A 20,126-nucleotide genomic window follows, 5' to 3' on the forward strand; every position below is an offset into this window, starting at 1 on the left:
AGACTTGCAACAATAGATTCAATCTTGGAAAAATCTGAATAGTATGGGCATGAAAGTTAAAAAGTACAAGAATAGCAATTATTAATCTCATTTATTTAACATAGATCAGTGTTATTAAAAAGAGAGACTACTCACTTTCATGCTTGAAGTCACACCTGATTCTGAAAATGCTAAGCCAGATACTAGTTGCAGTGAAATTAATGGGAATTTTGCTGAAGATTTCAACAGGAGTGGGATTTTGTCCATTTTCACTTGCACAAACAGAACACATTGTGGATACATACAAACCTCTCTGATGAGTTTGGGTTTTCCTGGTCAAGTGACTTCTTGTAAATGCTGAATCCTCACCAAGATGCTGAGTACAGAGCTTCAATCTGCAGCCTCTGCTGGCATGCAGCAAGTGCTTACACACTTTCCTCTGAAGCTGGTAGGACTAGTCAGTCAAGTGTCGAGTTCTCCCAAAGAAGTAATAAAAGAAAACATCTCTTAGAAAAGCTCTATGATATGAACATCTCAGTAAATTCGAACTATTTCCTAATCAATTCATCTAGAAGCAAGAATGAGATCAGGTTCAATTAAGAATTTCTGGTTCCACTGTTTTGTTTCTATGATTTTGCAAATTTAATAGTGCAATATTCTCCCTGTGCTACCTTGCCAAAATGCTTCACTTTGGACCCAAAACAAGCGCTTATTCACAAGTATTTCCCATCTGTTTGACTTTTAAATATTTAAAGTGAGCTCTCAAAAGATCAAGAGCATAATCTCTTTTCCCAGGAGCAGCATTTCTCTTTTCTCTATGCCTAAATCATGCCTATCACACAATCCAAACTTACAATCCCATCTAAGAACTACTTGAACACAAACTAATCAGTCAGCTGAGAATTGTATTTGACAAAGAAATTGCAGAAGAGGTATCTGAACTCTTGTACATAAATGTATTCTTTTTTTCCTTTGCACTAACAAAAAAATCCTTGCATAAAATGAACATGGGCAGGAGATATAGCTAGTCATTTCAAAGTGAGAGAGATGGGAGCAGGTAAAAATTGCTTTCCTTGAGATGCCAAAGAGAGGGAAAACTGCTCTTTCACTACTCTGGTTTTCCACTTATTTTCCTGTTACAGTGTCTCAGACTGTGTTACTGGCTTTATTTCATAGAGGTAAATTGGCAATAAAAAAATCAAAATTGTTATTATACTTCCCCATCTCTAAACAAATTTGGTTCAAGGTACTTTGCTGTCAGGTTCCTGTTTCTTCTACATGCAATTCATGTGATTGCTGCTGAAAGCCCATTAAGAAAGAAGTCATGTCTGTCACTGGCCAAAGGAGGATGTAAAAGCACTTCATTGTTCCTGCTCTGAGGAAAAACAATTTGCCACAGCCAGAGCCCCCTCCCAGTGGTGCCAAGTGCCGGGTAATTTATTACCTCTGGATGTCTGATTCCAAGTGAAGGAAACTGAAATGTCATACCTTCATTCATAACACCGTCTCATGGAATTATTTTTTCCGGATTCCTGGGAAGTTGAAATATTTGAGAAGAATATCAGGAACTGTTGTTTTAGCCTGTTCGGTGAGTAGATAATTGCCTTCCAACTCTATTCTTTCAGGAAATGATGTGAGTGCCGCATTGTTCCTAGACGGGGGCAGCAATGTTTTTTAACAGGACACATACATACATATTTTTAAAAGAAACAAAACACAACAAGAACATACAGTCTAAGCCACTGTACTGAACCAGACTTTTTGAATCTGGTGTAGATAAGAGGTTGGCCCAGACAACATGTCCACATTTCACATAACTAAGAGCATTCTTTAGCAGAGATGTAAGCAACACTTTTTGTTGAAGAAAAAGAAAAAACAAGAGATCTAAAACAAAACCCTTTATGATGTGAGAGTAAAAAGCTCATTCTGTTAAGTGATATCAAACATGACCAGAAAAGACCCTAGGGAGAAATTACACTTTTTATTGGATTCCCTGGGACAAACTAGCCTGGGAACCTGAAAGCACAGGGAAAGTGCACGTGGAAATCACATCATATATATGAAAAGTAATTTCTTACCGTGTGAAAATTATTTGGAAATAGTTTTCAGCTAAAGTTTCTCTTTAAGGCAGCTGTTTCAAAAGGAGCATAACGAGGTAATGACCCACAGTAGCGCTAGTACAATAGCTTCTGGATAACCTCCTTGCAGAAGTATGTGGTTTTAGTCCAGTTCCATGTTAACAAGCAAAATGTAGTCAGCACTGAAACTCCTAACAACAGGCTCAGGTTGATCCTTTTGCTTTATTTTGACTGAATAAAGCAAGTCAGTTCTTGAATTTCAGTTTAATTTTTGATAAAGTAAAATTGGGCCTGGGAAGAATGTAAAGAGGGAACCATTTCTTCTTCAGAAGAGGCTGCAAAGGACAAAGGGACAGCATATAGAAGCTCTGCTCTGAATTTTCATACTCCAGTTTGGACTTGCAAACAAACAAACTGAAGAAAGATTTTGCATTTTGTGATCTTGTGGTGTCAGTGACTGCCACCTCAGTGTCAAATACTAACCCCCATTGTGGTGGGCTGCATCATCAATTTCCTCCCTACTTTCAACATCTGGCTAAGAAAATAAAGGTCAGCAATTAAACAGCTTTATTACATAAAATTCTGTCTGTTCATGGATGCTTTAAAGGAAACTGCACTTGATGTACCACTTGCATGCCACAGCTGCAAGACAATTTCAAAACACAATACATTCTGGTCACCCCACATTTTTTAGAGAGATATATATGTATGTATTTTGGTTGTTTTTTACAACCAGAAATGGCAGCCTGTGTTTGAGCCCACTTCTATGGGACATAGGGCCTTGTCAAAAGGCTTACACAAAAGGAGAAAAAGTTGTTGTCTGACACAAGGTATCTTTGCAGCAATTGTGTTCCACACTCATGGCATCCCAGATGATGAGTTCAACATATTTCCCTAATACAACAAACACCTCTAAACTTGCTCATGAGAGAAATGGCAAAACCCTACTGCCTTCAAGTGCTTCTGGATTCCAGAAAACTTCTCCACTGGTGTCAATGCATTGCAAGCTACTTATTCTGAAAAAAATAAAGCCCAACTTGAACCATTCATACTTTGATAGTTTCAAGCAAAATTCCTCCTTAGGGTTCCAAATGCTCATTGTTTGAACGTAAATTGCTAAAGAGGTGTGCTACTGTAATTCTACTTTGAACATTGTTTAGTAAATATTTTCTAAATGATTCTCAATTTTCTTTCAGATCTGTACTTGGAGGGACACACAGTATTTCCTATCTATGTAATTCAGCTTAGCAGCTTTCTAGGTGACATAGTAAATGTTGGAACAGATTTAGGGCCATCTGGAGAAAGGATTTTCAGGAACCAGAATTTATTTAATGAGGGCTAAAAACATCTGGAAAGGACAAACTTGGGTCCACTCATAAAGACTTCCTATGACCTCAAGCAATCTGGAACTAAATTTCCCGAAGCTAAAGCTACTGAAAAGTGCTGTGCATATTCTAGAATACGTTACAGCAAAAGACATTTTTTGTGTATCCTAGTTTGGGAGAGCACTGACTAGGTAATGCCCAATTTATTTTACAATTAACTCAAAGACAATTAAAAATGCTTATCCATGTCCTGCACTGTCCACTGCAGCAAGAACCAAGGTTATTTTCTGCACATTACAGAATACAGGGACCACGTGTCATGAAATGCTCAATAAATGTATACATTATGTCCACCTCAAAATGTTAGCAATGAGTAACAAGTGAAAGCCATTAAACAGTGCTTCAGTTCTCACTAAATTCCATTATGTCAAGTTAAATGCAATGTCTGTTACAAAAACAATAAAAAGCAATGTCTGTTACAAAGCCCCAAAGTTGCAGGTCTCCTCGTATCCACCCAGTGAGTCACTAGTGGAGAAGACTGAGGAAACTTAAGGTTTTAGTTTGAATTATAGTTTAAAACTACAGTATTATCCATCCTGCAGTTGTCTGGAAAGTTCATATTGAAAGAGTCAGCTTTTTCTTCACCATCTAGAAAATTATGTTAAATAAAAATGTGAACCATCCACGCTCTGATTTGGCCCAGATAAAGCATGTAAGAAGGCAATCTGAAACCTAGGTGGATAGCTCTACCAGACTCCTAGAGAGGAACCTGAGCCCTAGGTTTGTTAGACTCTAAGACTCAACAGTACTTCTGCAAGCCTTTCTTCTTTCTAATGATCACTGTTGGCTTGAGTAAATTTCTGCCCTATCTGGACACACAGACCAGAAGCTTGACCAACAGCACTGAGCGTACTGTATCTTCACTACTTGCAGAAGTCCACTTCATTAGAAATAATTAAAATAACTGGCTCCTTTAAAAGCATGTGGAATTATGGTTTTGTTTACAGTTTTTTTGCCACGTTCCCATTTCTTTACTATGGCACGATTTCTATCAATGAGCCAAAACCTTTGCCTCAAACTCTTCAGAAAACCTGATGCACTAAACTGAACCACAGTGTCAGAACACAGCTCTGAAGGCTTTAACCTCTGATGCCGAGTCTAACATCAGGTGATATTTAATTAGTATTGTGGACAACGTTGCTCAAATCTGCACACTTTACGCTAATAAGAGTGACCTGTTGCAAGCTTTTTTGAAGGCCACTGGGGCAAACCACCGCTGCTAAGTAGTGTCATTTTCTCATTTAAGGGTATGTGGTTTCATCCACAAAACATCTTGTGCTTAGACAAAATGCTGTATTACAACTTAAAGCAAGTATTTACATTATAGACCTCCTATAAAAATGGGCTAACTTCCCTTCTCAGGTTTGCTCTGACACCTACTGGGGAATATTTGTAAATCTCAAAATCCATCGCCTTGAAACGGGAAGCTTTTCAACTCAAGCATGAGTCAAGTCATTGGTTGATTATGCCACGTATTTGAGGTTCATTTGGCTACTGAAAAAACAGCTTTGGAGGAAAGATCTAAAAAGCCATAAATTAAAGTATCAGAGATGATGCAGTGTTCCAGGTGTAATTATAGAATTTTCTATAAAAAGTATTACCTAGTGTAACCATAAAAACAAGCAGAGTAAAAGCAAATAAACCAGGTTTCTCCTTCCTTCCCCAAATTAAAAGAATGTGATAGGCCTTAGATACAAAACATTGCAAGAGGAACAGGACATAAATCCATTGTTAACACAAGGCAGTTCAAACCAAACCAAAGCCTTCATTATTTCTTCAGATTCTCGGTTTGTTATTACTCCTAAGTACAGCAGCAGCTGAATTCATGTAGCAGTTCCAAGGAAGATACTCCTTTCTTGCTAGGTATTCACTGGAATAAAAAGCCTAAGAAAACATACCAGTGATGACATGACATCCAATCCACTTCCAGTTGCAAAGATGAACAGTGAAACCTACAGATCAGTATAATAAACAGTGCTAATAGTTAGGCAAAAGGTTCTGTGCACTGTCAGGTACAAAGATTGATTGCAAAGCTCACCTGCTGTGCTACAGTTAACTGAGGCATTGAGGACCCCCTCCAGCTCCTGTAGGAACCCCCATGCAAACTCACACTGAGTTTTAACAGAGATTAAATAAATTATCAAGATTTTAAAAACTACTAAATCCAAATAACTTAAATATTGCAGGTAAAAAGACTTCCTTCATGCACCAAATGACATAAACAAGGCTTTTAGACCATTCATCTTCCCGTTTCTCCTAAACACTTAAGACTATGAACAACACGAATTTGAATCTTACAAAGTCCTACTTTTGAGAACTATAGTGTCCAGACAGACCACAGCTCCACCTTGCTAAAAAACTGCTGAAGGCAGGAATCTTTTCTGTCCATCTGTTTTGAGACAATATTAGGCACAGGAGGTTTTCTTTTCTTTTTTTTTTTTTTAAGAATTTCAGGAGGAAAAAGGTTTCCTTGTAAATGTTGGCAAGTTGCTTCAAAAACAATTAAGTAATTCCAAGTATTTCAAAACCCAGAACATATCATACATAAAAAAAAGTGAGTTACTGAATGAAATAATTTGGTCATGGAGAGTTTAGGTACAGGCCGAGAAGAAAAGTGTTTACAAATGAACTTAAGTATAAAAATACCTGCATAATTCTAAAAGCAGAACACATTCAGTGTGGCATTTAGAAGTGTTTCAAAGAATCAGGAGCACACATCTCAGAAGGCTTTGGAAATACTGCTTTATTTTCCAGTGGATACCCAACTTGTAGCACTTGTATCATTGCTAAAGAGCCCTCAAATTAATGACGTACTAAAATCTACAGCTCCAGTGCACAGTTTATCAGATATATAAATCTTAATAAAAATTATCAGTGCAAATACAAAAATGAATTCAGTATGCAGCTAAATGCATTCTTTTATAAAGATATTTGGGCTTTGAGCACATGCACATCAATTAATCTGGTAAGAGAGAAGCTATTTCCAGCCTGTGCTCAAAACAATCCACACCCAATTCTGAAGATGGGCAAGAACTCGCTTTTCCTTTTTAAATGAAAGCCTGAGCTTTGTTACAACATTCATCACGGGTACATAAATTGAGAAATATTACAGAGGTCACCTTCTACTCAAGCAGGGGTTGTTCCAAAAGAGGTTTTCCTATTTTTTCATGTGTGTGGGATACTTCTGAGACATCTATGTTTTTCTTTCCATCCACAACAGAGAATTAACAACATTCCAGCATGTCCCAGTGTCGGCAAGTCCTCCTTCCAGGCCAGATACAGGATGATGATTGATGAAGCTGTTAGGCCTACAGTAGCAGGCAAAGCAGCTTGGCAGGAATTCAGTAAGAAATCTCAAATACTTATTCCACCTCCTCTGCTAACTTTAATCAAACTATCAACATGCTGCCAGGAACGGGGCCTTGACACCAAGCCATCAACTTTGCACAAGCAACCCTTGTTGGCATAAAACTGTTGCAAACCAGGTAAAGGGAAAATTCTGTTTATTTTTACCTGTTTCCATTTTACATTGGGCACCAGTTAAGTTATAGAAAGATACTTCCTGTGCTAATGGTTAACTTGCAGAAAATTTCATTAAGGTTCTATGTCTCATTTTCCTTGGTTAATGAGCTGATTAAGTCAACTTCTGCAGTTCTTAAACTGCAAGTTTTATTTAAAAGTAAAGCAATAGGGGAGTTTCACATGCCCTGATGACTAGCAGTAGGAAAGTAGATCAGTACCACAGGCATTCTGCTACTACTCTGCTCCATTTCTTTGCTGATAATGAAACAAAAAAAAAAATCTTTCCTCGATCACTTTATGAAGATCTGACAAGTTTATCCTAAGTAAACCAACAGTGAGTATTTAAGGTAAATACTGTATCAGCTACAAAGCAAATACAAAGAATGGTAACGCTTCTCATGATTACTTTGGAGCTTGTTTTGGCTTTGCTTGGAACAATAAAGCTTAAAAAGAGAGGCCTGAGACATGTACAGGGAGAGAGAAGAAGCTGTTGTCCAAGATCTCTTAGTCATTTTTAAGTTAGCAAAACCCATTTACATGTCAACTCTACTTCACAATACTGAACATACTACACATACCGTTGGAATTACAGTTGGATTTAGAACTCTGTGGAGATCTTTCATTGCTAAAGCTTCAAAGTAAAGCATTCCACCAAACAAGCTGTTTTTCCTGTGATTCGTGAATGGGATTTATGTTTTTCCCAGTGAATTCCCAGCTAGCTCTGCCTGGAAGCTATTATACCCATTTTTTTGGGGAAGGGCTGTGGCTACACACTGGGATAGCTAGTCTCTGTTTTTCCAAATGACACGATACTCTTTGCAGATGGGAGAGAATTCCAGGCTGCAACTCCCTGAGCTGATGTAGTCACACAATGTAACTTTCAGTTCCACCTTCCACGAAACGAAGAAATACTGGCATTCCACCTGCCCTGAACACAGTGAACACAGATAGGCACTTAAGTAGAAAGTATGCAAACCTTTTCTTGCCATACCAAACCTGGAAAGGAAATCTTCGTTTTCTGAGGCGTTTCAGCTTCCCAAAAGGATCTCAATTTAAGTCAGAAGCGATTGATTATTGGCAAAAAACCCAGTATTGTTTTAAAAGAAAGGTCTTAAAAAGAAATAGATTTGGCCAGTTCCCTCTCCATCTCTGAATACTGCTCCTTGAGGCGCTCCATAGCTTTTCTGTGCTCTTCATCCACCTCTGCTCGCCTGTTTTCTTGTTCTTTCATGAATTCCTCCCAGTGGGCTCTGTGCTTCTCTTCACGAGCCATCAGTTTGGCCATCTGAACCTGAGAGGAAGAACATGTGGAGTTTTAACCATCATTTCCATACTAAAACAAAGGGGTTAATGTGAGCTACATAATGTTAAAGTGTCAGAGAAATTGGACTTGTACTTCAGTAAAGTGATTCGAGCACGAAAACATATGAAAAGCTGAAATTTATAAAAACAAATGTTTTCCTTTTAAAGTACAGACAATCCAAAACAAATGGTAAAATGTCTACAATACTACTAATGCCGTAACATTAGCAACAAAAGCTCTTCTATGCTATAATCTGGTGAAAAGTAAATACATGGAAAGACACTTTCAATTTACTAGCTTGCCTAGTTCTCTCATATTAATTTCTAAAGATCCTACTCTAGGTGGTCCTGCTCTGGCAGGGGGGATTGGACTAGATGATCTCTCAAGGTCCCTTCAAAACCTTAAGATTCTGTGATTGTGTCACATTTGCTGCTCTAATTACTGATAATGTTATAAGTATTGTAAGGAGCTGATATAAATTTGTACTAACTCACAAAGATTTTCTTTTAAAACTAACTTCTGATTTGGGGAAGACAGTATTCAGTATTTTTAGCCTCTTGGTTGTGGGGAGGAAAAATCCTAATCAGCAAATAGGCAGTACTCTTTTATTTACTTTTTTTTTTTCCTTCTTCTTTTCTTATGTTCACACAGAACGAAGCTGCCTACTGGCATGAACAGACTCAGTGAGTAAACAAAAGAGAAGCAATTTAAATAAAACACTGATGATTTTTGATTTAGTGGTCTTAGAGAGCCAATAATCTGCATCTAGTATAGCAAGTACGGGTAAGCCCATAATGATGCAGAACAAAAATGCACTAGAAGCATTACCGTATTTGAGTTCTAAGGAAAAGATCAGGCTCCCTGTATTTTGTATTTGTGGGTAATCAACAGAATTTTAGAGACTTATGTATGTCTACTACTTAGGTACATACGCATTACCAGATATTAAAGTATCCACTTGAGCACTGAAGATCACATTTGTGATTTTATGTCATGTAGGTGTAAACAGAAGGCTCCTGTGTTTCTCAACAACTTATGGTGATTAATAAAACTCCTATAAATTATACATCAGCCAAGCCTTTGACATATTCCTTTTTTCTTGATATTTGCTACTTTCCCCTTGAATATCTCATTTGTTGAAACAAGTATTTTGTACATCCTTTAGTACATTTTTGAAACTAGAAACAAACTGCATTTCTATTTTACCACAACTCAGGTTCAGCAAAGTCATCAGATACTTCTCTTGATGAAAAACCTCTAATGCAAAAAGGAAAGAGTGAAATAGAATATAACAACACAGATACTCAATGTTTTGAAACTGGCAGCTACTGTTTCTGCTTTAGTCAGTTAGCTCTCACTGTGATTAATGTCTTTGTTTATAAAGAAGTTATTTTTCCTCTCATACTTTCATACTGCTGGCTACTGGTAACTCTGATTCCGTTCACTCTCTTACCTGGAGGAAAAAAAAAATAACCTAGCTACCTAGCGAGATCACAGAAACATCCAATATGCATATCAAAATGAGAGGTGCTTTTCTGGAGTGCTTGCATATAGTATTAACACTCTGGCCTCCTTGTATTAGAGACGCTGAAGTCACTATAAATCTATACAGTTATTCTTACATTTGCTCTATCATTCATCAAAGAGAGGATTAATCCTTTTAAAACCTTTCTCCCCTCCTTTTTAATATATCAGCAATGACTATTTTCTATGTACAGTACTTCTGTGTAGGAATTAATACAACTTTAATAGACATCTGGCATTTTTGTCAACTAAAAGCCATAGGAACTCATTTATGTGTTCTTGAACACTCTCTACTCGTGGTTCTTCAAGGTCACCCATTTTGGGTTAAATATGCCCTTTTTGCCATGCAGAATTTTATATACATTGTAACAACATGACACCGAGACCCATTTTGTCTGAAAAGGATGAAATATCAGCCACTAACAAAATACACTAACACTTTGACTCATATACTATCATATTCAACAGGCTTTGAAGCTGATGGTGCATCATACTCTTTTTGACAGGATTACACAGCACCAACCCAAACTATACTTCAGCTGGACCATGCTCTTCACAACATGAACAGTTTGCAAGGAACATGAAACTCATGTTGCTACTTTCATTTTCTAATGCACCATTTCTACCCAAGGATATAAAATGATCTACCTGGTAAAACAACCTAATACATCTCTAGAACATGAGATGGCAAAGTTTAGGGTATTTTTAATACATTTTTTTAAAATAGAAATATAAAAAATAAAATAAATAAATATACAATATTTTTCTATTTTTTTTAAAAAAGATGTTTAGACATCACTAAATTTGCAAGATTTTCAGCTTTCATGTTCATGTAAAAAGTTGAAAATAATTCTGAGTTATAGTTTCATAATTTGGTTCAACTATAAACCAAAGTTTGTCTAAATTACATAGTTGCTGCCTTATTAATTCCTGTTCTGGGAATTCCCTTTGGTGCATTAGTAAATTTACATAGTTTGGCAGTGATGTTTTTCATATTCCTTTTATATCAACACCTAAGTGCACACATTAGTTATTTGGAAAACATCTAATCTGATTATGAAAACATTTTTTCACTCAATACTGCATACTGCTTGAACTTGACAAATAGTAGTAAAGCCTCCTTGTGTGCAGTACTGGCTCACATGAGTTGGCTGTATTTATTTCTATCCTTGTTTTACTGTCCTAGTTATGTAAAGAAAATAACATTTGCAAAAACACCACATTTTTCAATAAACTTTGGGTTTAGTATTAGTTGAGCTATTTTTTTTTGCAGAAAATTAAAAACCAAACACATCAAAAAGCCTAAACCAAAAACACCAACATCTGAGGCAGACACAGGTTTTGAGAAAAGTTACCATACTAATTCATGGTACAAGTAGTTAAGAAGGAGATCATAATGGGAAGCGTGAAGTAGCTTTTCGTATAAGCCTGTACCCTTCTACATAAAAATATTTAAGATTTAAAAATAGAATACAGAACAGAAAAAGAGGTTTACAAAATTTCTTTAAGTCTTCTCCAGTTACTCTCATATGCTTAAAGCAATCACAGTACTTTGGGTTGGAAGGGACCTTAAAGATCATGTCTTTCCAATCTCCCTGACATGGGCAGAGACACCTTCCACTAGCCCAGGCTGCTCATAGCCCCATCCAACCTGCCCTTGAACACTTCCACAGCCTCTCTGGACAACCTGTTCCAGTGCATTACCACCCAAACAGGGAAGAACTTCCTAATATCCAATCTAAATCTATACCTTGTTCAGGTTGAAGCCATTTCCCCTTGTCCTGTGACTACAGGCCCTTGTTAAAAGTCCCTCTCCAGCTTTCTTGTTGGCCCTTTTTAGCTCTGCAAGGCTCCTATAATCCACAGCTTGAACTATTAACTAAATTTTACTAATGTGGACAGGAAAACTACTCAACAAGACAGGGGATTCCATGAATGCTTCTTCCAACGAAACTCCTGCAATCACAAATTACTTTATACCCTAAGTGGTAGGGACAACATCATTTCCCTTCTGTTACCTATCTGATACTAGTAGATGAAAGGAACTGCAAAAAAAAAGATAGTAAGGCAAATAACCTTAAAAAGAATTCTGTTAAGCAGAAATTGTATTACTTTTACTGAGGGCCGCTAAACTAATCACTTGTAACTAGATCCTACCAAAACTCTGTTATTTTTCAGAAAAAAAATAAGGCAAAAGTATTTATCCTCAGGTAGCTGCACTACAAACACAACTTTTCTTTATAATTTTTAAACATAATAATAAAATACTTTTTTTTAAAGTTACCTACTTGTTACTACTCACATTTGGAAAGTTTCAAGCCAAAATTTGTTACTATACAACCTTAAAGAAACACTGCAATTCTGAATAACTATTAGTATTCCTCCACTGCATGTGTGTGTATATATATATATACACACACACATATATATATTATATATAATATTATATATATGTTATCTATAATAATATATATATATATAATATTTTATATATATGTTATATATAATATATATAAAAACTCCAAAATAGTGGAAAAATACAACTAATATGCTAAAAAAGAATAGTTACCAGTCTTACAAAGTGAATGTTCATTTTATAAGCTATAATTTTTCTAATTAAAGTTTTACTTCAAACAGTAGCCAAACTGTAAGAAATTCCTTGTCCACCTCACTCAGCCAGCATCTACACTAGTGTTTGACACAAGCAAACTGTGTCAGGGCTCAGCAGCATGCTGTTTACACAGTTCCACTATTCAACTGCAACTGGACTGCCCACCTTCACTGATTACAAAAGAAAAAGGAAAACACGGCTATCAGTTTATGTAAATCAATGCACAGCCTGTTTTGGCTTTTCTGAACTGAATGATTATGAGTAACACCATGCAAGTAAAAAGATAACACAGGAAGACAATCGTGATGGAGTAATGGGGAAAAAAAGGAACTAATTTCTTATAATTTTCCAAATTTTAGATTCAGTGCACAAGCATTTCAAATGAGCAAAGTGTATCCAACTAAAAATATTCCAATGATTCACATGTTCCTATAATATAGCCCTTCATTAAATAACTCATCCACATATGAAAAACACACTTCCTTTTCAACAAGCAACATATATAATATAGTCAATGTTCTTGGCTCACTAGGAAAGATTTACATTTCCATTCTGGTAGGTTAGTAGGTGTTTTTTGTTCCACATAAAATAATTTGGGTTTGTATTTAAGCTTTCCCTGTGTGTGACAAATATTATAGTCTGAGCTAGGAGGGAAAATAAAGCAAAGGAAATAAAAAATCCCCAAGTTTCCATACATCAGGAAATTGTAAGAAGAGCTAGTGATCCATTACCTTTTAACAGTTAGGAACATATATGCCACTGAAGTATGTTCTATACATGCAGAAATCACCCAAATAGAAGTTTAACTGCAAGTATATAAAGTATAGCAAAACATGCATTGAAGTGTTGCTGTCCTGAGGCAGATAAACTTGCTGTAGAAGCTCAAGACTCTTATTTAGATTACATTATAATAATCTACCGATCTATCCTTTACCTTCCTCTCTTCATGCTCCCTCTCTTGGAGTCTATGGATCATATCGTTGGCAGCTTGCACTGAAATAACAAATTGCAGCATATCAGTCTTGCTGTTCTAAACCAAAGAAACTCGCCTGAAAGGGACTTAAAAGACAAGACTGTTGCAAGTCAAAGATTATGTTCACTCTGCATGAAAAAAAATTGTCAGCACTTGCCAAAAATGCTTTGGATTACATACATGGATTATGTACATGGATAACAGTACGTAGGCACATCACTGAGGGCAACTCTTGTGTGTTCTAGAAGCTAAAAAGAGAAAGGCAGCCAGGTCCTCTTGTGCCCACGCTCCTTAATGCTGCTGCTAAGTTGAGTGCACTGCTTAGCACCTCAGAAGACATAAAAAAACCCTCTCAAGTCAGTAAGTAGAAACAGGTGACCTAGCTCTATGTTTTAGTTGTTTTTTTGGTTTGGTTTTTTTCCCCCATCAAATATAAAAAATGATTTAGTATAAGCAATTGACATGGAGAACACCTTTATGCTGGAACCAGCCTCTTCTCTTGGGAAACTAAGTCTAGGAAAACTGCTCAATGCAAACAGAAACTGTATTCCTGCACAGATTTTTTTCCTAACTTATTTAACACTTAAACACAGAATTTAATAAACTACTTTCCCCAAAGCAGTTATTTCTCCCACTAACACATCCTAGCACCAAGAAATACCTTATTTATCATTATCTTAAAGCTGGTGACTTCTCACATCAGGAGACAGGCTCCTGCTCCCCTTGAGGACTTCTAGGTCCTACACCATCATAGCTGATGAGGAGCTGGGGGCACCATGAGCTGGAGCATCTGGTGGCTGAGGCCAAAGCACTTCAGACCATTAGGAGATGGCAGCAGCAGGCCACCCCCTGGGGCAGGGATGGTGCCTTCCCACCTATTGATACATTTTATCACCCAGGCAGCTTTGCAGCTTGCCAGGAGCTCACGCTCAGGACCCATAGGAGAGGTCATTCAGGCTCAGTCTATGACTTCTGCTGCTCTCCCACGTAGGGCTGCAGGGGTGACCTAAAAAATACCAGCAATGACTACAGAAACCTGTGGATAGTGGTCAAAGGCATGGGGGTTCAAGTAATGTTCTCCTCTGCCTTCCTGGTGTGAGACTTAATGGATTTTTGAGGTTAACAGCTGCTGCACACTTGGTGTTGACAGTGGGATTTCAGTTTCTACATCCATGAGACCCATTCTGAACACGCTTGCAAAAGATGGTGTCCCTCTAAACAGGGCAAAAGCACCTTTGTCAACAGGCTTTAACTACAAGTATTTTCTTTATGTGAAATGCCAAAAACCTTTTGATGGTCTTCTGTAATATATTAGCATGAACCATTGATAGGATCTGATTTCCATGACAAAGCCAGCAATGTAAGAAGTTGTGAATCAGCAACACAAAGACAAGGTGGAGGTAAGTCACTAGCAGTTCACTCCAGGGGACAGCACTGTGGCTGACGCTGTTTAACATCTTCATTGGTGACCCAGATGCTAGAGGAGAGAGCACCCTCAGCAAGTCTGCAGTGAATCCAAAACAAAGATGAGAAGCGGAAAGGCTACATGGTTGTGGTGCCATTCAGAGGGGCCCTGAGCAACTGGAGGATGGGGCTGACAGGAAGCTTAAATTCAACTCTGTGAAATGACAAGTCCTGCATCTGGGAAGGTATAATGCCAGGCAGCAATACCCACCAAGGACCAACAACATAGCCCTGTAGCAAAAAAAGGCAAACAGCATCCTGAGCTGTATTAGGAAGAGCACTGCCAAGAGGTAAAGGGAGATGATCCCTCCTCCCTGCTCAGCACTGGGGAGGTTGCACCTGTGGAGGTCTGTCCACTTCTGAGCTCCCTAGTAAATGAAAGGGATGGACTCAAGGGAGCAAGACCAGTACAGGACCACAAAGACAAGGGACCTTTCATATGAGGAGAGGCTGAGAGAACTGGGACTGTTCAGCCTGGTAAAAAGAAAGCCCAGGGGGATGTCAGAAATGCCAATAAATATCTGATTGAAAGGAATGAAGATGAGGGAGCCAGGCTCTCCTTTACACTGCTCAATGCCAGGACAAGAGCCAGTGGGTGCAAACTGAAACACATGAGATTCCAAATGAAGACAAGAAAATGCTCTTTCCGTTGATGGTAGTCTAACACTGACACAGGTTGCCCAAAGAGATTGTGGAGTCTCCATCTTAGAGACATCCAAAACCCAACTGGACAGTGCCCTGGACAACTGGCTCTAGCTGCCCCTGCTTCAGCAGGAAGGTTGGACAAAGTGACCTCCAGAGATTCCTTCCCACCTCGACCATTCTGTAATTCTAACAGCATATTGCAGAGCTGATCATTAAAGTCAGGAAGTAATATCAAAAGTTCACTCCCTTTAAGAAGGTATTAGAACATATGTCTTATCATTTTGTCTGTATAGTGGCACCTAGCATTTGATATTCTCGATCTGTCAGATGCCATACTAGTGAGTGATACAAAATTAAATGCTTATACAACATGCTACATGTCAAATAGAACAAAACCACACTGGCATGTTAAAACTATATAAATTTGGCAGCTAAAGCTAAATAGCCATGTGCCCTTATAGTATCTTTTTAAGAACCAATCCTGCTGAAAGAGCAAGAATAAAAAAAAGTTACTGAAAAATTAGTACAAATTTTGAACTTTTTAAAAAAAATCTGACCAATAAAAATACATTAGATTATTATAATAATGAGATTAGGATTAGCATACAGCAATTATTACTACTACCCCATTTGTGAAAAAATATAGTAATAATAACAGTGCATTTCATAGCTATACAGCAGCAAGTTTTGATTTAAATCACGGGGGCTAGTATTATGCTCTCTTGTAGGAAAATTAAGAAAACTGAAAGTCACACCACACATGCTTGCAACAAACCAGAAAACTGGAATTTAGTCCATGGCTTTAGCCAAGATGGAGCACTATCTACACGAGTAGCAAAAGACTGAAAGCTTCTCCTTAAATCAACAAAAAGCTTTAATGTAATGTTAGCAACAGCTGGGCCAATAAACACAAAAAAGAGTCCCCAATGTTTCCCTTTTAAGGAACAAAGCACATAAGCTGTAGAAAAATTATCCTCCATGGATGGTAATTTTTCCACAAATTGTATTTTGAATTCAAGCTACTTACACCACTCCTCAAAAGGATGCCGGGAGGGAAAGAGGAAGCAGTGTGCTTACCTCTGCTGAGCACTTCGCTCAGGCTGTCACACATTCCCTGCTCGCACTTGGGAAGGACGTGTTCCGTTGTCTCAAAGATAGTGCTCTTCAGATTTTCAAGCACGCGTAGCTCTCGGAGGCCACGTTTTTCCTGCCAGAAGAATTGAAAGAAAATGAGTGGCTAAAAGGAATTCCACTTTCCAAAATAAGATGGTTTCCCAGTTAATAAACCAATAGCTTTATCTCTAAGACTATATCGTTGTCTATTAAAATTTTACTCTACTTACTTAGCACAGCTGATAAAATCAGTTTTGTGAAAAGATGACAGAAATGCTCCACTCTTCACACAAACAAAGGAGTATTCTGAATGACACTTCAGGCCTCTCTGAGAAAAGTGTTTACTAAAGAAAACATTGTGTGGAAAAAGGTGTTGTTCTGCATTGATTATTTACAGCATATCCAAAATGGCAAAGAGAAACAGCTTGAAAGCACTGCATTTTTACAATTTTACCAGAAATTAAACTTCAAGAGAATATCTAAGACTGTATCAACTTTGTCTAAGAAACAGAACAAGACTTTGGTTGCAATGAAAGAAATGTATGAATTATAATGACACGAGTTCAAATTTTGTAACTGAGTTTAAAATTTTTCTTCCCATGAAAAGCCACATAAAACTATTTACTCTATCCTGTAACTTATGTGGAGAAGGCAAAGAAAAGAAATCTCTTCCTTACGATTCTCAGGCCCATATGATACACATCTGATGAGACTTTAGTTCACATATGTATCTTCCTAAACCAGTCTAGAGATAAATTAGACCTGCTTGAAATACTAGCTATGACTTGGGGTGGGAGGAAAGAAATGTTAATGCCATTAAAAAAAACCAAACAGCTTTGCATACTGGAAGTGTGAGGTATAACTGTATTTTCAAGAGTAATTTTAAGATTTTAAATCCCATATTCTGTAAGAATAGAAATCTACTTGGAAATAGCCTTTTGGTGACACAAGAGTCTACTTTTCCAGACTTCTGCTGCCATCTTGTGGAAACCATACTAGACCTGTCAAGCAGCCAATCAGATGACATTAATTCCATCTTTAATGATTTTCTTACTTTGCATAAAGTGTAGCTATTACTTTCTTTCATGGAAGAAAAAACTACAGCAAGATTCAATTACAACTGTGCTAGGTGAATCTAGCTGAGGCACAAAGCAGTTTCTTAATCAGATGTAAACCTATACCAGCCAACTTCACTGAACCAGCTGTAAGATATTAGGACATCATTCTCCTACATTACTTTTGCAGGAGAAATATTTACATCCCTTTCAAAACTTTTTGAGTAAGAAGACCTAAATTACTGCATTGTTTACTAAAGATGCAGGTGTGTTACTTTAGGCAGGAAACACACGTCAAGTCTTTCTCAAGAAAACTACACAGGTTATAATCCCTAAAAAGATGCTAAAACTATTTAAAGTCTCAGACTCTGAAGATTACAGCATTCAATAAGACACAAATACTTACTTCAAATTCTTTAACAAAGTAACGTATTTCTCCCTGAATTGCTGGTCTGTGATCCAGTAGTCTTGAATAGATTTCCCCAACATCTAGAAGATTAAAGAAAGTCAGATTTTTAATTTTTCCTCACATTCCATAGACTACACAACACAAGGCAGCACATCATACTTCTCTGCAAGAAGGACCACTGCTCATCAAATATATACAAAATTAAAAGAGCACAAGAACAATGTTTGTTGGCCATCCTATCTGCTCCCAAAGAGACATCTTATCACTCTCTACAACTACCTGAAAGGACGCTGTGGCGAGGTGGGGGTCAGTGTTGTGGATTCCAACAACTTCAAACTGATAAAGGGACTGACATCTATCTTCTCTCCTTCTCCAGAATTTTGAGCTGCCTTGTGGCTCTCCCTCCCTGCTGTATCCATGAGTGCTTGTTCAACAGCCTGAATCCCATCCCACTTGAAAAAAACCCAAAGTGCAGAATGATTATTTCAGATCTGGGGAATGGCATGATTGTAGCAAATAAAGCACAGGCTAAAATATGCCCAAGTTCAAACACATCTGTGTACAGATCCCCTAGACCAAAACATGAGTGCTCTTAATGTGTAAAGTTTTCTTCTTGCCAGGCTTAACTTGTCTTAAAACAGCTGAAGCAGGCATATCTAGGATGTAGATGTCAATCATCTTGAAACATCTAGGATGCATATGTCAGCTATCTACAGATGTAGATGTAAATGCAGACTAAGACACAAACTAAGATATCTTAACTTTGTGGTTAAGGACTAGTAACTGTGAAAAAGAAGAAACATGTTATATATAAATAAACTGATGATGGACTGAAGGAACATTGACACGACGAACACCAGAGGGTCCTGAAGACCTTCAAATCCCCTCTTCATGATTAAGAGCGTATGCCCAAAGGAGATAGACTCTATGAAAATCAGTTCTGAGAAAATAATGAACAAATTCTGAGAAAATTATGTATATGTAAGTAACAGGGTGATTTAAACGTTGCCTGATGCAACATAACGGCATCCACGGGAGAAGGAACTACCCTCTGTGCCTCCGGCGCCGCAATAAAGAATGCCTGCCCTCTAAAACTCCAAAATAGAGTCTTTGTAAGTTTTCCTAGGCCGGCTTTTACGATATCACTTGGGTGAACAAGACAGAAGAGCTTCCCAGGAAAGCAGATGCCCGTGGCAGACTCAGCTTCCCCAAAGAACGCCACACAGCTGCCCGAGTTTCGAACGCCGAGAAATGAAAGCCGGTGCGGCCTCCCAGGGGCCAGCTGCAACCCTCCAGGCTCTCCACGGCACCGCGGCGGGCAGGGCAGATGCCAGAGGGCTTGCTCGGGCCCTCTTCGGTGCTGACCCTCCACCCGGCCGCGGGGCTGCGCTCAATTCCGCCCTGGGCCGCAGCCCTTCACGGGCCCAGCCGCCTGTGCACCGCCCCCTGCCCCCCCGCGCTGCGCACGGCGGGCTCGGACATCACAGCGCCCAGGCGCCCGCTCCTCACCCTTTATGATGGGTTGAATCGGGGAGCCGGCGGCCAGCGCTTCCCGCTTCCTGTCGTTGGGCAGGGGGGCGGCCGCTCGGCCCTGGCTGTTGGGGGACGCGAGACCACCCTCGCTCATGGCGCTCAGCGCCCGCGACCCGGCAGAGCCCTTCCCCGCCTGCCCGCTTCGCTTCCGCCCCGCCCCGCCCCGCTCCGCCACTCCGTCTGAGCTCATCGCCGTGCGCCGGCGCCTGGACGGCCGTAGCACCGAAGAGGCGTGCTTGGCGCCCCGTTCCTGTTCTGGGCCCAGCCCGGCACACCCCCACCTGCTCTGGGCTCAGCTCTGGGCATTTCTGAAAGCAAACCAACGAACCCACCACCTCACCCACATCAGTGCTCGTTTGTTTGTTTTAGGGGAATAGATGTGTATTCAGATATTCATAGAATCATAGAATGGTAGGGGTTGGAAGGGACCTTCAGAGTCCAACCTCCCTGCAGAAGCAGGTTCACCTAGATCAGGTCGCATAGGAACATGTCCAGGCGGGTCTTGAAGACTTCCAAGGAAGGAGACTCCACA

The 20,126-nt window shown here is 38.9% G+C and overlaps 1 protein-coding gene across 1 annotated transcript; it reads right to left on the reverse strand.

Moving 5' to 3' along the window:
* Positions 1-6,164: 6,164 nt before the first annotated feature.
* BLOC1S5 (biogenesis of lysosomal organelles complex 1 subunit 5) lies at positions 6,165-19,742 on the reverse strand. Its single transcript, XM_061996031.1, has 5 exons — positions 19,571-19,742; positions 18,059-18,141; positions 16,562-16,691; positions 13,337-13,395; positions 6,165-8,255 (listed from the first exon to the last, which is right to left on the reverse strand). Exons 1-5 carry the CDS (start codon positions 19,686-19,688, stop codon positions 8,076-8,078), a joined length of 570 nt encoding a protein of 189 aa, XP_061852015.1. The 5' UTR covers positions 19,689-19,742; the 3' UTR covers positions 6,165-8,075.
* Between the last annotated feature and the right edge of the window lie 384 nt (positions 19,743-20,126).

This window comes from Colius striatus, chromosome 4, assembly GCF_028858725.1.
Source record: "Colius striatus isolate bColStr4 chromosome 4, bColStr4.1.hap1, whole genome shotgun sequence".
Taxonomy (NCBI): domain Eukaryota; kingdom Metazoa; phylum Chordata; class Aves; order Coliiformes; family Coliidae; genus Colius; species Colius striatus.

Coding starts and splice junctions, on each gene's coding strand:
- BLOC1S5 (XM_061996031.1), bottom strand. CDS start 19,688: ATGAGCGAGGGTGGTCTCGCGTCCCCCAACAGCCAGGGCCGAGCGGCC. Junction 18,142..19,570: donor GATTCAACCCATCATAAAGG/GTGAGGAGCGGG, acceptor TTAATCTTCTAG/ATGTTGGGGAAATCTATTCA. Junction 16,692..18,058: donor ACTTTGTTAAAGAATTTGAA/GTAAGTATTTGT, acceptor TTCTTCTGGCAG/GAAAAACGTGGCCTCCGAGA.